The 25,951-nt window shown below is 41.7% G+C and overlaps 1 protein-coding gene across 1 annotated transcript; it reads right to left on the reverse strand.

The window, feature by feature from the left end:
• Window positions 1-16,202: 16,202 nt before the first annotated feature.
• Window positions 16,203-17,479, reverse strand: GFOD1 (glucose-fructose oxidoreductase domain containing 1). The gene has a single exon (XM_010178548.1). It carries the CDS (start codon window positions 17,420-17,422, stop codon window positions 16,559-16,561), a length of 864 nt encoding a protein of 287 aa, XP_010176850.1. The 5' UTR covers window positions 17,423-17,479; the 3' UTR covers window positions 16,203-16,558.
• Window positions 17,480-25,951: the final 8,472 nt, after the last annotated feature.

Genomic DNA, 25,951 nt, shown 5'->3' on the forward strand with positions numbered 1-25,951 from the left:
GTGATGCCTGTTATGGCAGAACAGGTTCTGTCCCGATCCCCCACTATGGATATAGTGAGCCTGAAAGCGCAGTGCTGCACAAGACCTGCCAATAATGTCTGTCAATAAGGGAATAACTCCTGCAACACTGAGGTTATGGAGAGTAGCAAAGAATGGTGTCGCCTGCACTGGGTTATTTACTATAATTGGTACCTTGCTTAGCGTTTTGGCCTATACATTGTGACAGTCAGAGCCATTTTACTTACAATAATCTCTAGGAAGCTAAGTGCGTTTTGCAGACCCAAGATTTACTCTGGTGCATATAAGCAAAGGGCTTGTCGCTACAACTCCCACCCTTCAAAACACAAAGGACCTAGATCTCACTGTTGGAAGCCAACACTCAAAAACCAGTCTGTGCTGTCAAAGCCAAGGGATGTCAAACTAATAGGGTGGTTTTATTTGCGTTTTGGGTTGGGTTTTTTTTTTCAGTTGGTCGTGATGTTTTTACTCAGATCTTCAAGATCTTACCAGCTTTCAGTTCTGTGAATTGCAAGGAATAGACAGCTGCTTTTAATAGGAGCTGAATTTTTTGCTTATGGTCCGTTTCCAGAAGCAGAAATTTGCACAAGACTGTCGAACACCTGAGTTAGCAACACCGAGATTTCAAAATACCAGAGCCCTCCAAGACAGCTTCTTAGGTTAAATGGCCTATTTTCAAATGCACAGAACACCTCATACTTTTAATTTTATCCAGCACTTTTCAAATGCCAAGGACAAAGCCCACTGCTGCAGAGTGGACGTGCTTTTGTTGAACCCAGTTCACACAGGGGTGTTTCAAAGCCTAGCAAAGACGTTTCTTGAGGTAATTCTCTACAGCAGCAGGTGGCAGGCTGGTGCCATTTTTGTCATTTTTCGCTTCTTCAACTCAAATACATCTTTTTATCGTTAGATGGCGCTTCTCTCTGGATGAGATCTGGTCGGTGCTGTCGGGAACTAACCGGTATCACAAGGTTCAGAAAACAGCCACTGAAATTCAATAAAATCTCTGTCATTTTTCATTATTCATTTTTGGCCTTGTCAAGATGTCTTACATACCTATCACGGTGGTCTAAAAAAGCCTGAAGCTGGCACGATTTATTTTAGCAGTAATTCATTGTACAGCAGTTACAGAAATATTTCAAGCAGTTGAGCTACGAGACACTTTGCTATGGATTTGCATTGTATTAATGTCAACAATTATGGCATAGCTCGAAGTTCCTAATCAAAATTAGGGTCTGAAAGATTTAGCTGCATAAAAATATAGCATAAAAACAAAGCTCCCCTGAAAGACAATGAAATTAATGTGCTCCCCCTAATAAAGTTTCTGAACCTCACATACCAAAAGCTTCTTAATCATGTTACTTGTACGCACAGATTTTCTTAATGGTGTCTGAAAAGAGTTTGTGACGTATAGATCGTTATAATGGGATCTCAAATGTCAGTTGTAAATGTGACCACCAGCGTTGTATTTGGCTCAGTGGGAGATGAATTAAAGAATTTAATTTGAGACTTTTCAAAACACAGATGAAATTGAAAGCACAGGCTTAGCATGAACTGCTAATGACTATGATGATTATTATGTGGGGACATATAAACAATGAAACAAAGATGGCTAACCAATTTTTTTAGAAATACAGCCCTACACAGAGTTGGACTTCCTTACTTTAACAGCCTTATTTCTTTATAACTGCCCTTTTACATCCACCTGCACTGAAAATGGCTAAATGACTCTAGATGCAGTAAATAATGTTGCAAAGCACACAGGTGACGCATTACTTAAGTATTTCATTTAAGAAAATTTACACTTTCATAAACCAAACAAGGACCCTATTTTCTTTTGCCTGGGACGTAAAGTGTCTTCATTCCTGTTGATGTAATCTCTTCATTGCTACTGTAAATGGAAGCAGAATTGCATCATGAGTAGCTGCAGGTGTCAGTCAGCCAAGTGGAGGACTGTGCCTACAGTAAAGCAGATGGACTCATACACCATCAATAATACCTTCCTAGGCACCTGTCCAAACCATGATAACCTAAACACTGAATTTTTTAAACTGCAATAGCATCAGAAAAGGTAGCACACATAAAATATAAAAGGGAAACAGGTTTGGAATTGGCTTGGGATTATCTCAGATAGCAGAGCCAAAGTAATTAGTATCCTGCTAGCATACTGCATCTCTCATTTTTATCTGTGGCTTTGAATATTACTGTGTTTGCATTTTGTAGTGATATGTTTATTTTGCACAAGTGAATTGCTCACTGACATAAAAAGACACATGAGAAGAAAGCCAAATAAACATTGCTAATGTTCTTTATTGCAAAATAGGAACTGCATTGTGCCCATGGTTCTTCATGAAAAGCAACGCTTTTGCTATTAAAGCTGGAATAATTTTATGGAAGTGACATGCTGCTGAATATTACATTTCTTGGTGTTCTGGGTTTTAGTCTCTCCTGTACAACTGATCTATCAGTGGAATTACAGATGATTATCGGAAGCACACCTTGTTATTTCAAATTTATCAAAAGAAGATGAAAATGCAAAGCAATGGAATGCCAATTTTACACAGCATGGAGGTCCATATTTGCATCACATTATAACATACGTTTTAACATACAGAAAATATGTGCGGTTTTCAGGTGAGTTTAATTTGCTCTGAATATGCATTTTCTTTTTTTTTAAAGACACTTCTCTGATCACAGTGTATCAAAACTAGTGTATACTTTCAGCCTGCTAATGCACCGTCCCTTGTTCCTATTGCAATAGGAAATGATTGATGTTCAGGCAAGGAGTTACAAGTTCGGTCATTTCAGCTTTTCTAAGATCTCATCTCCTGTTTCTTCAGAAGCATGAACAGTTCCAGATGGTGCGTAGGGCTGTGCTAATGGAAAGGACAATTTACTTATACATTCACATAACTTTTCATTATGAACACTGTCAGATCCGCAAAAGCTTGGCACCATTTCCTGGCCAAAACAGCATCACACTGCTGTTTACATTCTACCTGAGAGAAGAATGCGAATGTCGGAGCAAGTGTTCACAACTTAATCCCTTGTTGAAGTGAAATGGAAAAAAAAATAACACTCTAGGATAATAAAAATACCATAAAACTGTTTGGCAGCAAAAGGGAACTCAGCCTTGCATTTTAGCATGGCAGCACAACAGGCAGGTCTGTCTCCAAGCAGACCGAACACTGTCTCTATCATCATGAATACCCATCCCCAAATGACAGCAAGGAAAAGGCTCATGGAGATGCAAACATCATAAGGAGCAGCTAAACTTGGAAAGCTGAGTTCAGATGTGCCCTACTTCTCTGTTTTCTCATCCTGCTAGAGAATGAGAGCGCTTCAGTGGTGACATGCTTTTGTCTGCAGAGATAAACAGAAACTGCAAGACAATTAAGAAGAAAATAACAAATTGCAGTTGCTTACTCCAGACATAAAGGAAATAGAATTTGTTTTCAGATTATGTTAGTGATTTTTTACAATAATGTCTTGTGGATTCTAGTCATAACTTTGATTTGTTGCTTAACCTCAGATATCAACTGTCTCTGCCCTAACTATTCTTCTACCAACCTGATTAGTAGCTGTGTTAAGGATAAGATTGATGCTTTTTGTCTCAAAAAGGGCTGCAAGTTTTTAAATAGCACCAAAAACATGCTTTGTGCTGTCAGTGAGCATGGCACATTTGGGACACTACACGATAATTAATAAATAGTCCCAAATAATCTTATCTCAGTTTTGTGACTCTTTAATTGAGAATTGACAATGAGGTGGCAATGAGACAAAGACTGGTTAGTTTAGGGATGGTAGAAAATTAAATGATACACCTTGAGAATCCTAATGAAGAGATTTGGTGTACGCATGAGGTATAATTATTATTGCAGAACCTGATCAAGTGTTGCTCACCGTTGCCACCCAACACGGCCATGACTTGCGCTGAGAACGACACCTGGTGGGCTGCTTGCATGTTTGGCCATGGAAACGAGTTCATAGCTCTGACCTGTGAATCCAGTGACTTCACTGGGACTACTAATGTAAGGATGAAAGGATCAGATCCAAAGCAACACAGCAGACACAGCACTCCAAAGGATAATTTGTCACTCAATCACCTTTTTTCAGTAAGACTGCCTACCAAGGGGGTGGGGAGCCTTGTATACAGGCAGACTTTTTATCTCAGTGGAGCTCAGAGGGTTTTGCTAGCATGTTAATTTACATTTTAATTTAAAATTATTACTCTAAATTATATCACTCGTGGTTTGGAGGCTTGTTTTAATATATGAAGCTGAAATGGTGAACTGATGTTTATTCTGTGACAGGACAAAGTAGTCTCCACCTCTCTCCTGTTGGTGATTTTCTGACAGCCTTCTACGTCTGCATTCTCATAGTTGTTAAAAGGTTACATCGATGTCCTGCTTTCTGGTTGTTGTTGTACAGAATAATAGAAAGCTGTAAAGATCACAGAATAATTTACTCCATAAATTTCCAAATTACACTAGGATTATTATCATCTGTCTCTCCAGGTAATGATTTGCAGCCATTACCAATGAGAACTTGATGGAGGGAACTGAAAGGAACGATCTCTGAAGGGTTTTGGACCAGAAATCCTTGCCAAACTGAGCAGTGTGAACTATAGGGTGCAGGCAAATACACTCCTCAAATCCTCTCTTGAAACACACACAAGAAATGCAGTTTTATGCTAGGTAACAAGGGCTTTTAAGGCTGACTGATTGGTTATTTTAGCAATTTACTGGTCAGCACATAGATCTGGTGCTAATTTTATCAGCTTAGTTTTAAAATCAATGCACGGAGAGTGCAGCGTCTCTCATCTTCCCCTCCATAGATGGAATTATGCAAAATTATTTCACTTAGATAAAGCTGTCGCTATTAGCTTTGGTGTTGCTAGCACTTTTCTAAACTGATGAATTTGAATTTAGAGTGCGCAGACAACACTAGCTTATTTGGCATTCACAAACCGCAGCAGCATATTAGGCATTAATTATATACGACTAATTACATTAATGATAATGAATGAGAATTACATTAGGTTTAAGAACTATTTAAAGGGAACTAGGAATTAAAACAGCAGAATTCAGCATCTGGTTGTCATAGACTTGCTCTGCATGTCCTTGGGCAGCATGGTTTGCTGTTCTGTCTCTAGTTTTCCAAAAAACAAAGTTAAGGCAATAGGTGGTACTGCCTCTGTAAAGCCAATGAGATCCTGTTACAAACACATATATCACTCTTTCTATATATTAAAATAATAGCATGTAATTTAAAATCTTCCAACACTATAGTTTTAAAATCTCTTTTTAGTGCTAAATAGTTCTGACCACTCAGACTATAAAAGGAGAAAAATCCTACCAAAAATTGCTTTGCTGCAAGTAAATAAAAATGTTTTAAAATATCACTATTTTTAAGAGTACAAATAAACTGAAATTCCATAAAGACCTGAACTTGTAACTGGTCTGGAATGAGACATTTCTATCAGCTTAGACATTTGGAGGGCACTCTGAAAGTGGCATTTTGAGTGATGGGTTCAGCCACTGGGAGAGGGCAAAGCTAATAATCCAAGTAGAAAATTCAGAGAAAAGAGAAATTCATTAGGGAGTGATGTCATCAACTTCATCTTTTCCTCCACCTTGCCAGCTGTGAAATGGGAATAATCACAACAGCTCATTTTGTGGGGATTTGTTAATCTTTATAAGACATTTCATACATGTGAAGCAATACAAAGTCTGCCAAATGTGCACGGATAGCTGTGAGCTTTGTCAATTCAGCACGTGACTCAGTCCTTTCTTCTCCATAGAGGACCTGTTCCTGCTGTAGGCCTAAACCACAGGAATTATTTCCAGCTAAAAGGGTCTGTAGCCAAAAGGGCAGGGCATCCCCCAGAAAGGTGTTTCTACTGTCATGGAACTACAAGCAAAAGGCCTAGAAAAGTGAATGGAAGAATAGCCATTTTTTTCCGAAAAAGTTGTGCTGAAAGACCTTGGCACAGTTTATACCTGAATTTCCTGGCACTGGGACAGAGATAGACTCATTTTTTAACACACTAGTTTTATAATACCAACAGCCTTCTATTTAACCCATCAGTCCTCTCAGCTACACCCAATAGCAGCAGATGAAGCACGCAAGACCACCCTCTGCCAATAAGGCCAACTGGCACAGAATGGTCATGGCCCTGTTAATAATTTCATATTCTCCAAAAGAGGGTGGTTACAAGCATCTTGCGTAGTGGGAATAGTCTCTGCTGTATCGTATTTTCCTAACTGTGCCACAGAAAGGATATATAGAATATCAGTTCTAAGAATATCAGATCTAAGCCAAAACCCATGCTTGGGACTTTTCTAGCAATTTAACAGGATACAGAGACAGTTTTCAGAGCCCAGGAGTGGTCTTGTTTCTTGTGAATCTGCTTTTAATCCTGGTTCTGACATTTGCTCTCTTTCTGATTACCTTCCTTTTTGAGCTGATGAGCTTTTCACAGTTAGTAGCGTAAGGCTCCTTTTCATCACAGATACTTCCAGAAGGTTTAACAAGCAGAACTGCTGAAAAAAAAAATAAAGGGACAGCAGTGGGAAAAAAACCACACCAAAGAAAATGCATTATGCTACACATCAAGCACCATTTACAAGTGTCTCTGCATTCTCAAAGTCTGAAATGCAAGCCTGAGGTTTTTCAGGCTTGGCTGAAATGCCATGTAAAACTTACTTGCACAAGTGGCAAAGCTGCTTGCATTCAGAGGCTGTTGTCATTGCCTGGATGGGATTTCTGCAGAAGCCTTTAGCCTGCAAGATGTGATTAACTGCGAGAGGCAGAGTTATTAAAACAGATTGAAGCAGACTCTGAAAGGCTTCTCTAAGAATCTGTATATACACCACTTCCATGTCTGGAGGAGTGAGCCTCCAGTTTCTTAAGAAACATTTGCTTACGTGTATATCCTTTCATATGGAAATACAGAACTTAGAATTGTTTTCCTCTATCTATTCCTTTTTCTTTTGGTACTGTTTATTATTCTGCAGTTACAGTACCGACTCTTTGATCTGATGAAACATGCACATTTCTGGCAGTCAGCAGACCTGGTTTCTATTTACATTCTGCTATTAAAGTGATCTGGCATAAATTGCTGTCGACAATGACTCAGATCAGGGAGCTGATCTGCCTGAAAACTAACCTAGTAAAAAACCCACGTTGTTAGTTTTTGGCTAAATCCATGCTCACATTAACCAGGTGACTGCCCACATGTTCCCCAGTGCCAGTACAAGATGGGGAAGGCAGGAACAAGCAGTTGGGAACAGGACTAAGGATTGGTGACCTGTGCTTGTCAGCAGCCCTGCCTCATCCCTCAGCACCTGCTCAGGGAGCTGCAATTACTCATTTTAAAGCAAAGATGTGGTGACACACCAAGGTTTGTGGTGCTATATTCACTAGTTAGAGCACTCCCAACTGGAAAATGTATTACAAAAGTCAACGTATGCAGAAGACGAGTATTAGGTGGTACTAGACTAAGGCTGTGGGACAGGTGACAGGTCTGGTGACTCCAAGGGCTGCCACTGGGAATGCCTGATGGAAATTTCCTCCTTCCATGTTGAACATGATGGCTGCAGCAGTGACCAGCACAGGCCCATGGGCTTGAGCAGGCCAAGCAAGAGGCACCTGAGTGCTGCTGGACCACAGTAGCCATTTCCCCAGACTCCAGCCCCAGGAAAGGCTGGTCTTGCAGGAACCGCACTGTCTCACCCCAGTTTGAGCTGCTCTGGAATATTTCATGGGGCAAAAAGCCTTGTGCATCACATATGTCCACTCTAAAATGTGAGTTTTCCACTGGCACCACAGCGACACAAAGAGCTCCGTGGCTTTCCGCTGCTCACCAGGAATCCATGCCAAAGGCATTAAGTTCATCTTCTCTTTGGCACAGCAGCACTTTTTAATAACCCTTGCCCCAGCAAACTCTTTGCTCCCAAAGAGAACAATGCAATGCATTTAACATTCTTCTGATTAATATTTATGGCTACAAGCCACCCATTGTTTTTACTACATAACTGCTAATCAACAGGGGCTCCAGCACACAGCAGAACAGAAGCCAGGGGAGCTGTGGGAGCCTCGGTTCTACAAAAAATTATGGAAAATGGCAAGAGGTTTCTCCCCTTGCTCACGTTTTTGCGGTTTGTTTTAAAAGCAGAACTCTTACTTCAGCTCATAAATCTGCACTTAAGTGTCTCACTATGCTGACCCACGTTTGAAGATGTTTACCTTAGCATTTATGTAGCCTCATTAGTGTGGAATGTTTGTACTCGCTCTTGCATTTGCACTTACCTATACAGTTATATATTGTGTGCCGTAACTGGGCACTAATAATCCTACTGTATCTCTGACACGTTCTTTCACAGTAATTGCTCCCATAGGTGCTGTTTTGCAAAGATTTCTACATTTTAACCTTTGAAATGGAAGTAACCCTGTTTTTCGCTATGAAGTTGATGGGAAAGGATATACTATAAAATTTGGCCCTATTTTATTTCAGTGCCTAATTGATTAGGAGACAGTGATCTGGAAACCTGAGCGAGTTTATATTACATTGGCTCATGAGGGCTAGGCAAACATTAAAATATAATTTCTGACGACCTGAGCACTGATTCTTCCTTGCCTTGTGTTTTTCTCCCCGTCAGCCTAAGAAAATAAGGTACATTAAAACTGATAAAAATGTATTTTATGTGTATATAAACATTGGTACGTCTTTAAAGTATGATAGCTGCAATGCTAGTAGCAGAAAATGCTGACATGCTGTGTTTCTGGATTGAAGTAAATGCTATACTCGCTCTGTAAATTTTTATACATACGGAAAATATACAGTTTACTTCACAAGATCGTGTGATCTGAGGGGAGTGTGTATTTTAAGTGACGGTGATTTCCCATCCCTTCACAGATTTGTGCCTCCAATTTGCTGTACTTTTGTAGTGCCTGGGAAATCAGTGAGCACTGACACGAGTAGAATCCAACATCTTTCTGTGTGCTCGGCTGTAGAACAGAAAAAGCAACATAGGAAATGCTTTATCCTTTTTACAAATTAATCGCAGAGGCAATAAATCTTTCCTCAGAACTTTCGACCACTTCGTATTATCTTCTGTTTCGTACTCAAGTGAGGTTTTCTGCAGCATCAGAGAGGCTGGTGTAATAAGCTTCTTATTAGGCTGATGAGACACCCACATACATGAAGGAAAAGGAGCTCTGGGGTTAAGTGGGAACGACTTGGCATCTCATGGTGGGTGGGAGCGAGGACCATGTAGGCATGGGGGCGCCACTGGAGGGAACTGAGGACGGGGCGGCAAAGGCATCCCAGGATGCTAGTGGGGCGGCAGGGAGGAGGGCCCTGAAAGGATCACCAGGCTGTGGTCAGCAGGGATGTCCAGCACCCCTGTTTTGCTATGCCACTGGGCATAGTGGCATCCACTGGCAGCAAAACCAGCTGTCTCCTCCGGACACATCACTCCAGCAGGAGTGAGTTCAGGCCTTGCCGTAACATTAAACCTTAAAATAGCTTAGTGTTAAACCTCCTTCCCGCACTCCCTCCATCACAATCCCCACCTCCAGGGACAAAGCCCACAGATTTTACTCTGGTGTGCTGAACTTAACAAGCATGCCAGAAACCAGGCAAAGGTGATGGTTATTACCCTCTCAAAACACAAGTGTGGGGAAAAACGACAGACAGCTGAGATCACATCCTTTTAAGTCTTTATTTGCCAGTTAAGATCCTTTTATTCCATCAATGCAAATATGCAGAACAGCAGGAAACCATGTTTTAAGCAGCACATACCAGTTGGCCAAGAATAAACTGACTACATTCCCCAAGCAATGTAAAAGTAACAATGCACATCATCTTCCAGAAGAAGAAACAAACAGATATTGCAGCCGAGAGGCACAGCGGGCAGCTTCCGTACAAAGTAGTTTGGCTATTTAAAATGCTAGAACCAGTCCTCGCCTGTTTCTCTAACCCCACCCCCCACCCCCAAAAATCCTAGTATAATTTAACCACTTTTTTTTCTATCTACATAATATATAAAATATAAACTCTGTTTACTTATAACACTTACTTTTCTTGATAAATAGCTCTTTAAAATATCTACTGTACATATGTCCATGCGTTGACATTATATATATAGCATTTATATATATATGTATGTCTGAAAAACAATAAATATATACTTAATATTGACACAGCAACAAACTGAACATATTCTCATTTTCAAAATCAATGAAAAGAAAACCAGTACAACAGAGCGAAACAGTGAGTGTTGCTTGTGAAGCACAGCATAGCAGGGAGCTCCGATTCCTGCTCTGGCTGGGCATTCAGTATGCCACATACTTGAGCAGTTGTGGTGTTAACATATATTTTAATGAACTGGTGTTAAAAGTTACTTCAAGTCGTACGATGGCCACCCTGCACGCCACACATAACACTGACTGAGCGCGGGCTCAGTGGGGAACGAGGGAGACCTGCTCATGGCTTGCAATGGATTGAGAAACAGAAAGGGGAGGGAAGCGAGTCTGACAGCTGGTGTAAAAAAGAAAAGGAAGTAATGGACAGCACATGGCTGGAAGGTCATAAATAACCACCGTAAACACGTTAATAGAGTTAAGTGCTTTTAAAGACGACGGCTGGCACTGCTGCAAAAATGTATCTTGATTATCCAGAGCCATCTCCATGTAATGAACCAGTTTTTCCCGCTGCCACAAGGAGACACAAATGAAACCCAGATGGTCAAATTCAGGTGCTAGAAATGAGGTGACAGCATGACACTGCGAGGCTGCAGGTTCAGCACCGAACCTGCCCACGGGCAGCTGAATTCACTGAACAGCCTTAAACATAATGGATGGGATTTTTTCAAGTATGAACTTTAAAAACAAGCAAACAAAACACCCCACCCAACTCCAAACAGTTAATTTCACACATGCCAAAACATAATAAAAGATGGAGGTTTTAAAAAAACTTTTATTTCAAAACAGCATTCTTTAAAAATGGAACTTAATCCCACGCCAGAAAATGTAAGTGAGCTCCTACAAACATGTTTTGTGTTCAGTTTTGGATTGGCCATAGCCATTCTGTTTATTCATTTAACTGAAAATGCCAAATAAAAGCTACTTCAGTTTGACCTAAGCTGATACCCTTCATTCCCCAAGCCCAACGCTTCCATTTGGCAGCTTCAAAAATGTCATTACTTGCCTGGACTCTGGCTTCATACACTCAGTAAGTCATGAGGGTACGACATGAATGCAGCATTATGTCTAGTCCCATCTACTTAAAATTTCTCCTTTTCATGAGCAAATGGAAATGGGCAGTTATTGTTACAGTGAAGTTATTTTTATTGGACTGACTTCATCCAGCAGCTCAAGAGAGAGGAAATTTTAAAGCAGATAAGACTGCCAATTACTATTCAGTCATACTTCATCTCTGAAATTTACAAACTTTGCTCCCCGCGAGTAACAACTTCAACAATAATAAGAAACTGCTGTCCTGAATAATCCTTCCATTTCACAACTAGTCCTGCATACTCAGAGAGCACTGCAGAGCCCAAACAGTCCAGTGTTGAGTTTCATACGTACTTAAGGGTACATCACTGGGCCACTGGAACATCACACCGACGCGTTGAGTATCTGCATAAAGCCAAAAGTATGCTGGGTGCTTTTAAACCCTTGTAAAGACAGAACTTAACAGTGAAGAAACTTAATAATTTGTTGTATTTTATAATGAAGGCAATAGATAAAAGTCAAATCTAAAAATTTCCAGCATCAAGAAATTCTGTCATCAGCGATTTCCGAACATCTGCAAAGACACCATCAAAATACTTTGTTTACATTTACCCATTAAATAAAATCTGCTGCTTTTTTGGGAGATAAATGTGTAATTTTAAATTGTCTGAGTCTTTTCCACATTTGTATGGTCACAGAAATAAACAAGGTAACAGAGAAATCAAATTGTCCTTGTGCTGTGACCACACGCAGTAGAAAAGCCTCCTTTTTTGAATGGCTGAACCTGCAGGACAGCTGTTCACTTGCACAGTCACTGATTCAAAAGCTACCCAAAAGCAGGAAACACGAAGTACAAAGTGGAGAGTGCCTCTGATTGCCCTATGCTGGCTGGGCAGGAATTTCTCATGCTTTCAGCCAAAGCAAAGGATGAACTCCACAGCAGCCCATCCTGAGCCTAAACTCATCTATGCATGCCCCGATTCTCTGCCACGTTGGCTGCATGGGTAAGGACGTATCATCACTACTTGGTATTTTCTAACTACACAGCTAAAGTACTACTAATTTAACACATGCATGGTATTAGATATAGGAAACCCTAAGCTCCTGCAGAGTTCTAATGCATAAGAAGGACTTCACTGAGATTAGCACTGAGGATGTGCATGGATCTAGCAGGAGTATAGGACGGATGCTGCTTCTCTGAGGGCAAGGTCCCTTCTCGGGCTCTCAAACACAAAGGTGGAGTAAGGTTGCTGCTATCACTCTCAGGAGGTGCAGCCCTCATCCTCCGTGCAACCAGCAGATTGTCTCTTTTGGTGCAGGCATATAGGCACCAGGCTGCAGCCACACCTTCCTGTCGCTCCCTGCTGCAGCCACCACGCTCCCTTTGGGCACATGGAAGGACTTCAGCCGTGCCCTGCTGTCACGCTGTGTAGGGTTGCCCTATCCCTGGTGTGGACCCCAATGCAATTCGCATGGAAAATAAGACACAGTCTCTCAGCTAACTGTCCCAGCACTGGAACAGACCCCTGCTGAGCATTTCACCTGGGCTCACCCTATGGCTCTTTTTGTCTTTGGCAACAGACCATAATGTCTGGTGCCCTGTGCGCAGCTTGATGGCAAAGGAAAGAGCCTCTCCAACAGCAGCCCTGGGAAAGAGGAATGAACATTTCTTACGTAGGGTATGAACAAGCTCATCTAGGGGCTACTGTGAATTCCAGCAGTAGCCACAGTTTAGCTATTGGGCCTGCACCAATTCTAGCAGCATTCATCTCAAACCTTGTGGCACAGCATTAAAGAACAGCATTCAAAGTGCAATTCCAAATCTATGTTTCCTGGTGTGGTACCGCTTTTGAATTCAATCAAGTACATCCCTGCTATCTGCTGCCCAAATTCTTAAACCCAGCATGAACTCGAGAGGCCACTGAGGGCAACACAATGAACTGTACCAAAAGAGCAGAGGGCTTGACGCTGCCAAGAAAGATCCCAGACTGTAAAATAACAATTTATCTGAATAGTAATACACATTCTGCAACTAAACCAAATTCCTTCCTCCTCTATGCCAGGTGGAAGTCAGTATCTTTACACCTGCCAATACAGCACCTTCACCTCCTAGAGAATGAAAAAACTGTCACACAATCCTGAACGTATGCAGTTACTGCAGCCATCCCAGTTAGGAAACAACTTCACCTAAATCTAGCAGACGATCTCTGTTGCTGTCAGATGAGGAGGTCCCACTCTGCCCCTGCTCATTCTGGGTTTTCTCTGGAGCCAGCACCCTGGTCACACATTGAGGTCTACAGGATTCAACACATCTGCAAACTGGTACTAACACTAGCATCATGGCTATGGAGCCAAAGCATTAGATTTTCTTTCTGCTAAGCAGCGCTGTCTGCATCAGTAAGTCTGCACAGAGGACAGATGATGCCTGTGACCTAAACCTTCGCATCTGGGACAGAAAGGTTGAGCTCAGTAACACTATCCCTATACACTGAGTCTTGCCTGGGGACTGTTCACTGCAGGGGTGGGGAATGGGACCCCAGCACATCTTCTTCCTGGCTTCACAAAATCCAGAAAGACACAGGAAAAAGAAAGAAAATAGAGATGGGAAAAACTGCCAACATTTGTGAGCCAAAACGAGGTGCAAAGACATGAACAGCAACTCCAGAACAATGGCCAAATCACTAAGAAGCAAGAGTCACAAACATTTTGGTCCACATTTAGTTCCAGTTTGGGATGATACTTAACTAGACATGGTTAATTATCCACCATGCATTCATGACTTGAACTAGCCGCTATTGTCAGTAAATGGCCTTTGTCTTACTGTATGAAAACTCTCTTGATTCTCTTGCAGCTAATTCCATTTTTCAGGGGAGAGAGAGAGGTGATTGCTTGATCAAATTCTCTCTTCTGTATTTCTCTGTGTATTTTTCAGGACAGGAACTGGATAGCATGGTATACCATGACAATTATAACGGAAAATTTCTGACGGACATTACCTCCAGAATTCTCAGCGAAATCCATTTTCAGGAAAAAGATCCAAAGTTGCAAAGGGCTGCTTCCAAGAAGGAATAATGAAAGCTTGCCCAAGGTCTTACCAGAAGCGGTCAGCCCCAGAGACAGTTGCTAGAATTGGCAGAACAATGTGGATAGAAACAATTCTCCATTTGGGTGTGGTTTTGCAGTATTACATATTTCCTTTGTCAGTCACACTATTAAATTTTGGGGAATATTTAATGAAAGGTCACACATATGCTCTTCAAAAATTAAGCATACACCAGTAATTTTGGGGTGGGAGTGAAGTTTCTTAACTTTAGCCACCTGAAAATTTAGAAGCCAAGATTCTCTGCAAAGGAAAAGACAGGAATTTCCAGTGGGCACCTCCTGTATTCATTTTAGGATTAACTGAGTCACCCTTTGGAGAGCTCTTTATTGAACACTGTGTCCTTGCACAGCTGATAAGGACAACACACCCAACTTTCAGCCAGCTAAAGTCAGACAGGATGAACCACTCTATTGATGCCTTCCTGTTCAAAACCATGAAGCTCTAAAACTGGGCATAGAACAGGCAGAAGCATCCAGCAGCCAGACGAAGTCACTTGTAGAAGCCCTACAGAAGCCCTTAGTGCTCCAAAAAACAGCAAAACTGTAAGTGCTTTTTAAAAAATATAAATTATTCTGAAAGATTTCTTTCTAACCTAAAATGGCAACACTACTGTGATAGCCTTGAGAAAGAGGGTCATATCTTCTCTTTTAATTTACTGCTCATCCAAATGTTGTCTTCTTTCCCCTAGTCAAAACCAACTACAACCAAATTGGAAAAGTTTTTCTCAAGTTTAATATAATTTAGTGCTATATGCTTGTGTTCTACTTTTTTCCTATCTGAGGACCTAGCGCTGTAAACACATAAGCACTGGAGCAGCTTTATGCAGAAAAGAAGTATCCCTGTTTACTGGGATAATTCATGTGCCTTTCACTGTATTCTTTCGAGAATATATTCTTGAAAGAATATGTTATTTCGAGACTGCAATCTAAAATATTAAAAAGAAGATCACGACAAACATATCAAAAGAGTTTGTCCACCCCTGCACCAATGACAGGGAATGATTACTACAGTACCAGTAGCTGGCCACTTGAAGGAGGTGAAGAGGTGGGGGTCTTATGTAGCTTTTTTCCTTGGAAATGGATGCAAAATTTTCTCATCCTTTTTGTTTTTCACTCACAGTTACCACTTGGTGGAGGTGAAAGCTGCTGAGCTGAGCTATATGAAATAATTGTCAAGTGTGCATCTCTCAAGTGTGAGTTCACAAAGGTTTAAAAGAACACCTCCTGTCTAAGCATCATACTTTCAGGTTGGATTTCTTCCATTTTCCACCTTAAACCAAAATGCACAATGAATTCATTCAAAAGTTAGTCCTAGACACAGGAAATTGTGTGTAAGCCTTCGTAAGACTAGCTTGAGTTCAGCTGTATAATAAAACCCATTATCACTACTGTGTCATGCCACTTGCTATCCAGGAAGGTTTTTGTACAACCCATTTTAGTCAGCAAATCTGTGCAGTTAACACTGAAGCTTACCAGGAGCTTCTCACACAAGATCCTCCCTCCTTCCCCCAATAGCGGGCCATATGCACTGTGGTGGAGGACTGCTTTGTTTTAAAAGCCACTCATTTTCCTACTTAATTGTGCTTTAAAATAAAAACAAAATAAACCAAAAAACAAGTAGGTAAACCAACACATAGAAGCTCCTAACAAGCTATATGAAAAGTGAGCTGCCGAGATTTTTCCATATCATGCAATGCTTTCACACCAAGTCCTATTATTCTGCGTGCTGGTTAGAGTACTGTGTAGTACTACAGCACGGTGGTGTCAGCTGTCACAGCAGGAACCATTCATGCCAGACACGACAGAAAATTAACGACATGACAGTACCTTCACAGCCCTCTGGTAGGTAAGGAAAATCTAAAAGGATCTTCCCAACCTTTCACAGTAAACACAATTGGATAATCTAAAGCACCTGCAAGCAGGAGATGAGTCCATGATACATCTTTCCAATCAGCCATACTGTTATTAAAACAGTTAAGTTCTGTCAGATCTTAATTCTCCTATCTGTTTGGGGCATTTCTAAGGACCTTACCACTTTGGCACTTAGCCACCAACAGATTTAGTTGATCCAAACACCATGTTTCCTTCTCCTGTATCCTCAGCTGTTTCTAAGATGCCCAAGCCCTTGACAGGGGCTGAGTTACTATTTCCTTCAAGAGCTGTCTGGTTCCTATTCTTTCCTAGGAGCTGAGAGGAGCTAGCAGTACAGAGACATCCTGCTCTTCCGCATGGCTTCACTGATTAAGTATGCCGGGCTCAGTTCTGGCTCCTCGGTCATGATTGAAATGTTCTGCCATTCCCCCAACTGGTTTGACTTTTTAATGGTGTCCACCACACACAGGGCATACAGACAGTCGTCAAAAGTGGCAGCCATCGTGAGGGGCCTCCCATCCCAGGTCCTCCTGTCGTCCTGGTCCTCAAATGCCTGCCGGACAGCTTGAACCATCTTAATGGTGCCCCGGAGGTAGGGGGATGGGATGTCACTGAAGGCCTTCTCTGGAAGTAAGGAGTTGCTGACTGGCGTGGAGTCCTTCAGTAGCAGCTCCCGCTGAGGAGAGCTGTTGCTCTGTCCGTACAGATCAGTGCCTATTACAATCAGTCGTCCTGCTGACCCCACCACAATAATGTCTTGTTTGAACTCCCCCGGGACATTGAAGTTGAGCGTGACTGTGCAGCACACGCCACCTTCCAGGACCATCTGGAACGTACAGAAGTCGTCGCTGGTGATCTGGCGTATCCCCTTGATGTGGTCTGTCTGCTTCACGAAGGTCTTGAGCAACCCATGCACTTTCACAGCCTTCTGGCTGGTGAGGAAGGTCAAGAGGTCAATGATGTAGGTGCCAACCGAGTGCAAGCCTCCACCTCCCATCAGGTCATCACAGCTCCAGTTGTACTTCTTGCCGAGCAGGCTTCCACTGTGGACCTGTACCTCGCACACCAGCAGCTCCCCCACGTAACCCTCCTGGATCAGCTGCTTCATCTTCACGAAGGCGGGTAGGAAGCGCAAAACATTCCCCATGATGCTCATGAGCTTTGGGTAATAATGAGCCGCGGTCATCATCCTAAAGGCATCCAGGGGAGTTGCTGTTCGGTCACAGATGACATTTTTTCCAATGCCTGAAAAACAGTTTTAAAAAAGAAACCATCAACAAAAATACATCGATTGAGTACACTCAAAGCCTTGAGGCAATCCTTAAAAGACTAAGCCAAGGAGAAAGATCCTTGAAAGAAGAAAACACTTCAATATGGTGTTAAAGGCACAAAGATCCCCTCTGGCATGTTTCCAAAATGCAGATAAGAGTTTCTTGAGCACCACAGTGAAAATGTATCCCTTTTTATTTTCAAAATGCACTCATGCCTAAAAATAGAATGACGATGAGGGCCTGAACAGATAAGAAAGTAAGCTAAGGGTAAGGTGGACTGCTACCCCACATTTGCCACCTTCTGGGAGCAGGTACAAAACCAACCACCCCAACTCAGCCATCTCACAGATGTTTTTTCTGTGATAACCTGCCTGCGTGTCGGCTTCCGAGAGATGAATCTGAATTTTAGATTCAAATCCCTGAAGCAAATGAGTAACACAACCTCATGTCTACAGTAACTTCAAGTAGGTACACTGAGAAGTCTGGGTTCGTCTTCTCTCTGGTCTTGTCCCTTCACCTTTGCCATTCAGACTGTTTAAGAGGCTCTGAGTGAAAAGAGGGAGAAGTACTGGGCTTGTTGCTTGATTTAAAATGTGGGAATTGCTTCTCACTCACAAAATGCCACTCTATTCTGACAACAGCACTCATTTTTTTTTTTAAGCAGCTCCACTGAAATGTCAACAGTGCATCTGCAGTGTCAAGGGAGAGCCATGATTGCTCTAAAACAGGTCAAATGTAGCTGTGACAATCTGTTCCCTCACAGAATTGCCCATATGGGCACACTGTTTACTGAAGCTTGCATGACGGTCCTGTGTTATCTGGCCATCAAGGTGTGCAACTGAATGCAGTGCAGGCTAAGATGCCTGAATAATGGTTTTATTATTGATTTCTCCTCATCAAATACTTTCATTCTGCATCCATACACACATACAGTGACAGCCTCCGGTTTATAGTTGCATACAAACATTTTTTTATGCTTAATGAGCAATATTAGGTGAGCTATACAACACTTTACAGCACTAAAAATTATTTTTGGGAGCCTAGGGCTATAGCTGAATTAAAAGAGCTGAATTTGGATCCTGTCTGCTGGAGTCCAGATGAATAAATCTGGTTACTCTCTAAACCTCTTTGTGTTATGATTCCTTTTCCCTTTGGATAGGTAAAAGAAATCCCTTTTTCTTTAAAAAGCCATGGTAAGGATAAAATTTTACATGTTTTGGAGCTGTTTGGATGAAGTAATATAAATACAGACAGATGGCAGGGATCTGTCTGAGCCCACTGAGATGAATATTTAACAGCCTGCCTGGAAGAAGAAGGGGGTCACAGTCCAAACATTCAATAACCAGCTTATCCACACTGCTTATTCCCAGTCTTTGTCTGCTGCTATTTGAGTAGCTGAAACTGGAGGGAGGGCTGTCTCCACCGAAGTGGCTGTCACATCTAGTAACAGCCAAGAAGGGAAAGATCTTCCTTTGACTTGCTCCTATTTACCTTCTACATAATCGGATAAGTAGAGACGTACTCATTTTCCTCTTACGTTAGGCAGGAATCATCTACTCAATGGCTATGGTCTTCCTTTCTCATTTTTCTCTCTCATCTTTACAGACTGCTAGTGGTGACTGAATTGACATTTTCAACCTTATAGCATTTCTTTTCCTGCTCCTGAGTATTTTTTTCTGCATCCATTTGATACTGGAGAAAGCATTAATCCTCCTGTCTTACATTCCTCTAACTGGTGGCTCCAGCTATGACACTTGATACAGATCACTATTATAAGAGTTACACAGACTCTTTGCAGAGAGATTTTAGACTGGCAAATTAATTCCCCAAATAAGGCAAATCTTAGTCAGACAAAATTTGCCTACAGTCAAATCTTCCTGAAATAGTAATTTTCCCCCCCAAAGAACCCAGATGTACTATGTCATCATCTGACCTGTTCACCACTGATCCACAAGCATCGCTTTCTGCTCCAGTTCAGCTTGCATCGCTCTGCCTCACAGACGCCTGTCGCATTTTATCTGGGGTCTGTGCAGGCACTAATCTCTCAAGATACGCAGCTCTACATATCTGCTTGTGAGGAGAAGGATCTGCTTTCATGAGGAATTGCAGCCCAGAGACAGTCTTTGCTATGTGTTCGGTGCTGTGCACAGTGGGGGTCAGGTCCTTCACCATGTGAGGCAAGGAACACGGGACTGTCACAGATGATGATAATAAATACAAAAGAGAAGCCTCCATGGATTTTCACATCCCTTATATTAAAGAAAAATTGTTGTTAGGATCAGTGGAAGTCAGGCACACATGCAGCGAAAAGGGGAGAGCCCTAAATATTTGTATGGAGACGGGGAAAAGGTGGAGTCTTACATGTACACCTTTCACCATTTCAACCTGAGAAGGCTGAAACCTTTTAATTACAGTAAATCCAAAATGCAAATGTTTCGAGAGACTTCCTGTCTTTCTGCATATCCTGATAATACATGCTGTGCTCTCATCCCTGTCAGGGATTTAAACAGATTTTTGCTTGGTGCCCAGAAAGCTTTTATACTCTATTAAAGCTCGTGCAGGTCCTTTCAGCATGACACTGCTCAGCACTTGGGTCTGTGCACACTACAGACCTTTGTCTTCTCTGTAGCTGCAAATCTGCAAGGAGCCACATTAGCTTACTTGGAAGCAGGAAGAGAACATGAAAGGTTTGCTTAATTTAATTTAGAGAAATCCTCTGGTGTGTTTATGCAACTAGAATAAGAAACAGGCGGATCAAAACACCATCATTTTCTGCTCTCCTCCCTCTGCTCCCTCCTCAGAAAGAGAAGGAAAAAAGGCACCTTCCCTTTGAGCCATTCTCTAAAGCTGCGACAGGCAGAGCAGAGGGCAGTGTGCAATGAAAACCTCCCTTCCCTGGGCCAAGTTCATGCCAAGGTGTGCCCTGACTGCGGGTGCTGCAGGGGGATTTGTGAGAACTGACCTCCTTCTCCTGGCCTGGGGTTAGGGTCTAAGCCTGCCCACTTCTGGACAAGACTCTTTAAGAAACTATCAACTGTTACTGTATGTCATTCTATCAATGTGTTTTGCCAGTTCATGCATCTGTGAAAATCACACCACAGCAGCCAGAAAAATCTTCATGAATTACATAAAAGCAGGGGAATGCAGTCAGCTTGTTTCAGCAAGGAAGTGCAATGTATTTGTCCACGGTGATAAGCAACAGAGTCAAATACATCTCATTGTATGAAAAGATACACACCCCTTCCACGTGCATCAGGAAATCTGGTCTACAATGCTACAGTTCTCAATCAGGCAACTTCTGAGCATTGATTTCTCAAGTTCTTAGGTAAAATGAAAAAGAATCATAGATTCATAATAGAATCACAGAATGGTTTGCGTTGGAAGGGACCTTAAAGCTCATCCAGTCCAACCCCCCTGCCATGGACAGTGACACCTCCCACCAGACCAGGTTGCTCAAAGCCCTGTCCAACCTGGCCTTGAACACTTCCAAGGATGTGGGATTTCTCTGACCTGTTACGGAATAGGGGTGGGCTCACTCCCTAGCAGCCCAGCTCCAAAGCTGAAACTGGGCAACACATCTCCTCGCCAAAGCTCCTGGGAGTGCAAGTTGCCTCTGTTAAGTCCATCCACAGCTGCCATGGAGGGCTCCAGCCTGGGACCTGCTCCCTGACCCACCACTCCAGGTACAAATGGCCAGAAATGCAAAGAACCTGCATTAACAGGCACTGTGCCGTGTTGCTGATGAGCCCCCAGTGCCCACGGGTGTGGGGCCATGAGATGGCAACCACTTTAGAGCCAACAGGTCTGCTTCCCTGAACCCCTCTATCTTCTACCTCCAGCAGGAAAACAGGAAAAAAAACCCAAACAAATAATAGTGGAGCTGGAAGATGTCTATCCATGACACAGATCAGATCCCTGGGCTAAGGACTTAGGTACAACTTGCTCTAGCAGTCCTTAAAAACATGAAAGGACATGACTTTGAGCAAAACAACACAAGAGAATGTGACTTCTAGGTTTGGTTGCTAAAGACTGAAAGATAGCAACATTTGACAACTGCTTGGTTCCTCTTTAAAATGAACCTAAGTTTCCAAAGCAGGTCCACATCACAAAACCACTAACACTAGCATCTTCTCAATCTCACAAGGAAGGTTAAGGGTTGAATGGTCCATCTTGACTATTCTTTATCTTCTAGAGTATATACATCCCCAAAGCCAAACCTCAACAACTTAAATACCAGTCTGCATTTATTTTATGAAGGTTATTTAAGAACACTGCTCTCTGAAGAAGTACATGTCTAACCAACTCTCTAGAAGCAGCTGTGGAAATAGGAAATAACCGTTTGTACTATTATTGGTGCTACCATCCGTTTGAGTGAAGACTTCTATAGCACTTGATGCTGGAAAGTCAAATTGTAACCATGATCTAACGGCTTGACATCCATCTCAAAGTAAATATTTTTGTCAGGAAGTCATGTGATTTATTTGCAAACAGACTTCATTTTAGAAAAATGAAGCCCTTATGATGTGGAGATAACTTTGAAAGCCAAAAAGCCCAGAAGTGAGCAGTGATTTGATACAGTCCAGGTTAGTAGCATTTCTTTTGTTGGGGTTTTTTTTCCATGTAAATGTGGAGAAAGAGCAAGGAACTAGAGTAGGAATTTAACTCACAATTTTGTTTGCAGCTCTTCATTTGACAGAAGGCTCTAGCTCCTTGGCTACCAGCAGCCCAGGTTACTTTGCTCCCGTAATGTCCCTGGGCTGCACAGCCTGAAAACGAGCAGAACTCCTGGGCCTACAGCACAGGGAGCATCCAGTGGCTGTAAACAGCACAGGCTTCATCAATTCGAAAACCTCCAATGTCAGCTTTTTTTTTTTCCATCTGCTCTGATTGTTTCAAATAAGAACATTTTCACAGAAAAAAAAATTAAAAAGCATGTCTGTCATTGAACTGGAACAAGACTAGTTCTTGATCTATTCGGCTCAGGACACGAGACTCAAATACAGTATTTTCTCCTCCTCCTATTCACAAGAAAATAAAAAAGGGCTCTATTTGGAGTCTGGGCATATAATCAAAACCTTCTCTGGCACCAGAAAGATTCATTAGTTAAGCAGTCGCTACCTATTGCTCTTGGTCAGGAGCAGGGTGAGAGAAAGGAGGAAAAAAGGGTTTGGTGCATAAAGCTAAATTAGTCAGGAAAAAAAAAAAGCATTTCTAAAGAGGGACCGTCAGCACTCAAGGAATAGTCTGAGAGTTTCAGTAAACACAGGAGAGTTGGAAGAGCATGCTTGCTAGGTTATTTCAAATATATTGTTTTAAACATCATATCAGATTACAGTATCTTCTTTAAAGTCAGTTTTATTTTTTAAAAAAGAAGCTAATACAAAATTACATTCCAAATGGTGACAATCCACATTATCATTAATATGGTTACAATAAATAAATATAGGCAAATTTTTATTCTCAGATTTTGACCATTCCAGCTGCTGCTGTTGCCTTTGGATCCTATGCAAAATCAGAGGGGAAATAATCTTTGGCGCTCAGTTCTGTTCACGGCTTGTAAGACATGTTGCAATGATATATGCTAAATTATCAGTGCACATACTATTAGTTGTAATCAGATCATGGTTTGCAAATACAAAATAGTATCATCTAACATATGGATGAGAAGTGCCTAATTCTTATTTTTCCAGCATTGTAACACTGAAAAATTAAGCTGATACACAGCTACTTTTATAAATGTGCTCAAATCAACAGAAAAATGTAACTATGTTAGTTAAAAGGCTGCCTTTTATTCTGCAAATCAGTTGTTTTGGCCATACTGACAAAAGACCTTTCCTTAGGAACATATCCAAAAACATAGTCAAAACAAATGTTTTAAATCACAAATCACTACCTCTTATTTAGTTGGTTTACTGTAGTTTTGTTCTGCACCTACGCACACAAATTGTCAACTCTGTGGTTTCGCACAGAAACCATCTCAGAAACTACATTAGGCACCAGTAGCCAGTGCATGGTTCCCTACAGCTAAATTGACATTTGATAAAAGCTGAGTATCAGCAGAACTGTGTATTTTGCACATTCCCATACTAGGCAGAGATTTGTTTGCAATACTGATCATGTTAGTGTGTGGTATTACAGCAGTACAACTGGATAGTCAGAAAATGTCCTTCCATTTCTGTGAATTTGGTGTGTAACTATATGCAAAAACACACAGAGTTGTTTTTTCCCTTCGTGATAATGACTTCAGAAATCCTCACAGCTGTTTGAATCATTCCCTTCTATCCCTTTCAAATCTGCAAAAAACCTAACATTTGGAGGCTGTAATTTAGCCAGGTCATCAAAAAAGTCTTCTCAGTTATCTTACTGACTCCTTATAATACTTAAACACTCTGAACAAAACCAGGTTTTGGTAATGAAGATCTCTTTCCTTTCCAAATTCATCACTCCCTAAGAGAACCTGAAGAAAATATAAGTAACCTGAGCTGTAACTGTGCTCAACTATCGACTACGAGGAGATCCACAGAAATAAAAAGCAGGTGACACTCTTTTTGTGTTCCAGAACAGAAAAGTTCCAGAACTTTCTTCATGATAGCCTCACAGTCAGGGTCCCTTTTGTATGGAGCTGGAACAAACCAGTTCAGTGCGCTTTCATATTTCTAGCACACATGTACCAAGGAGAGGCACGTAACATTGATAATGCCTCATGGAAATTGCATGTGTTTACAGAATTTGAAGGCAGTAGCTCACAAAGCCACTGTCCATTTATTTTAAGTTTTGATAGCTGAGGTGGCTCTTCAGTCTCTCCGAGATACAGCAATTGTATAGTCAAGGTTAGTCTGCTACATGCATGATAAGCCATAGATCTTTAGCACTACAAATCATGATTTTTTGATCAGGTCTTCAATCAGTGCCATGTTACTTGGTGAGCAGTACCCCCTCCTAATTACAACTCCAGAAACAGCTCCTTCTTGGCTCAGCTGCAGATGAGGACTGTGTGGAGACTTTGGCCCCTGGCTTTTACCAGCAGGCAATGCCCCAGCCCCCAGGCATGGTTTCCAACCAGTCATGTCCACAAAAAGTGCTTCTTTCATTTGATGTCTCACCATGATGGGACATTGTCCTCATGAATACAAAGCTCATCTGAGTGTAGGAGCAGCAGGAAGGGACTGGCAACCTGGGCACTGGAAAGATCCAGGCGAAGTCCATAGCCCTGCTTCCCTCCTGCAGCTCCCAGGGGAACCAAAGGTGGCCCTGGAGGCCAGAGGGGGGTTATCTGGAGTGACTCTGGATTAGCAAGCAGCTGCAGCAGAGGAAAGCATGAAGGTGGCTGAGGGAATGAAAAAGGAGAGAGGAGAGGGAATGGGAAGGAAGAACACTACAAGGCAGAAAGGAGGACACTGGAAGGGGCTGGTGCAAACAGCCCAGAGGAGCTCCTACCACTTCAGGAGTAGCACAGCACACCCTAATGGTGACAGCAACATCCCCAGTCCTTAGAGGTCCCTCCTAAAAGGCTCCCATTCAGTCCAATGTTTGTTTAAACCCTGCTATCATCTTTTCCGCAGAAAAATAATAACACTGGAGGAGAAAGAAACAGATTGCAGAGAAAAGGAGCACTTTTCTGTACCCAGAGAGCAGTCAGGAGGGAGGGATGAAGGAAAATGCATCTACATTAAAATGGTGGTATGCGTGTGAGGTAACCTATTGCCCAATATAATTAGGCTAGGGAAATGTCATACTGCGACAGGCTATTCTATGGGGCTGGTATTACTTCCTGGTGCATTACATGCAGAGATGTGCAAATGACATACTGGATAATGACAAAAAGCTTTCAAATCCCTTAAAAATGGTCTAAATAAATACAGATAAATACATTTCTAGCAGGTGAAGTGAAAACTCTGATAGAAGGCTGCTCTGCTCTGGGAAATGAAGAGTGATTTCTGGGCCATCTCATAAAAATAATCACAGGTGATTCAAAAACATTTTCACACAGGACAAGGAATTATTTATTAGAATATAGAGGTGTCTCCACTATTATCAGATGCTGCTGCTGTTGATACTATGATACAGTAATAATTATTGTAACAATAAGAACAATGGTTGTTATGTATCGTATTCAGTGCACGATCTGTCACTCGGTTCCTTGAGTAGCACAAAATACATATTTATTTCAATCAATACATCTGCCAGGGGAAAATTGATAGCAAGACAATGTTTCTTTGAAGAAACCTTATTTAACAAAACTTTTGACAAGGAGATAATTCTGGATGACGAATGCCTAACAAGACTGGCATTAGTCACAGCTCTAACATTGGCCAAAGCAATCTTTGTTAATCACAGATATGTATAGCTGTTGCAAAAAAGCAAGTTACTATAGTATAATGAGTCATGGCTCATGAACTGATGCATATTAACAGGGCCTGTGTGTATTCCTAGTCTGTTGTAAGTGT

This window comes from Mesitornis unicolor, unplaced genomic scaffold, assembly GCF_000695765.1.
Source record: "Mesitornis unicolor isolate BGI_N332 unplaced genomic scaffold, ASM69576v1 scaffold8052, whole genome shotgun sequence".
NCBI classification, from domain to species: Eukaryota; Metazoa; Chordata; class Aves; order Mesitornithiformes; family Mesitornithidae; genus Mesitornis; species Mesitornis unicolor.

Bases quoted from the DNA above. Each gene is read 5' to 3' on its own strand.
- GFOD1 (XM_010178548.1), bottom strand. From the start codon at position 17,422: ATGATGACCGCGGCTCATTATTACCCAAAGCTCATGAGCATCATGGGG.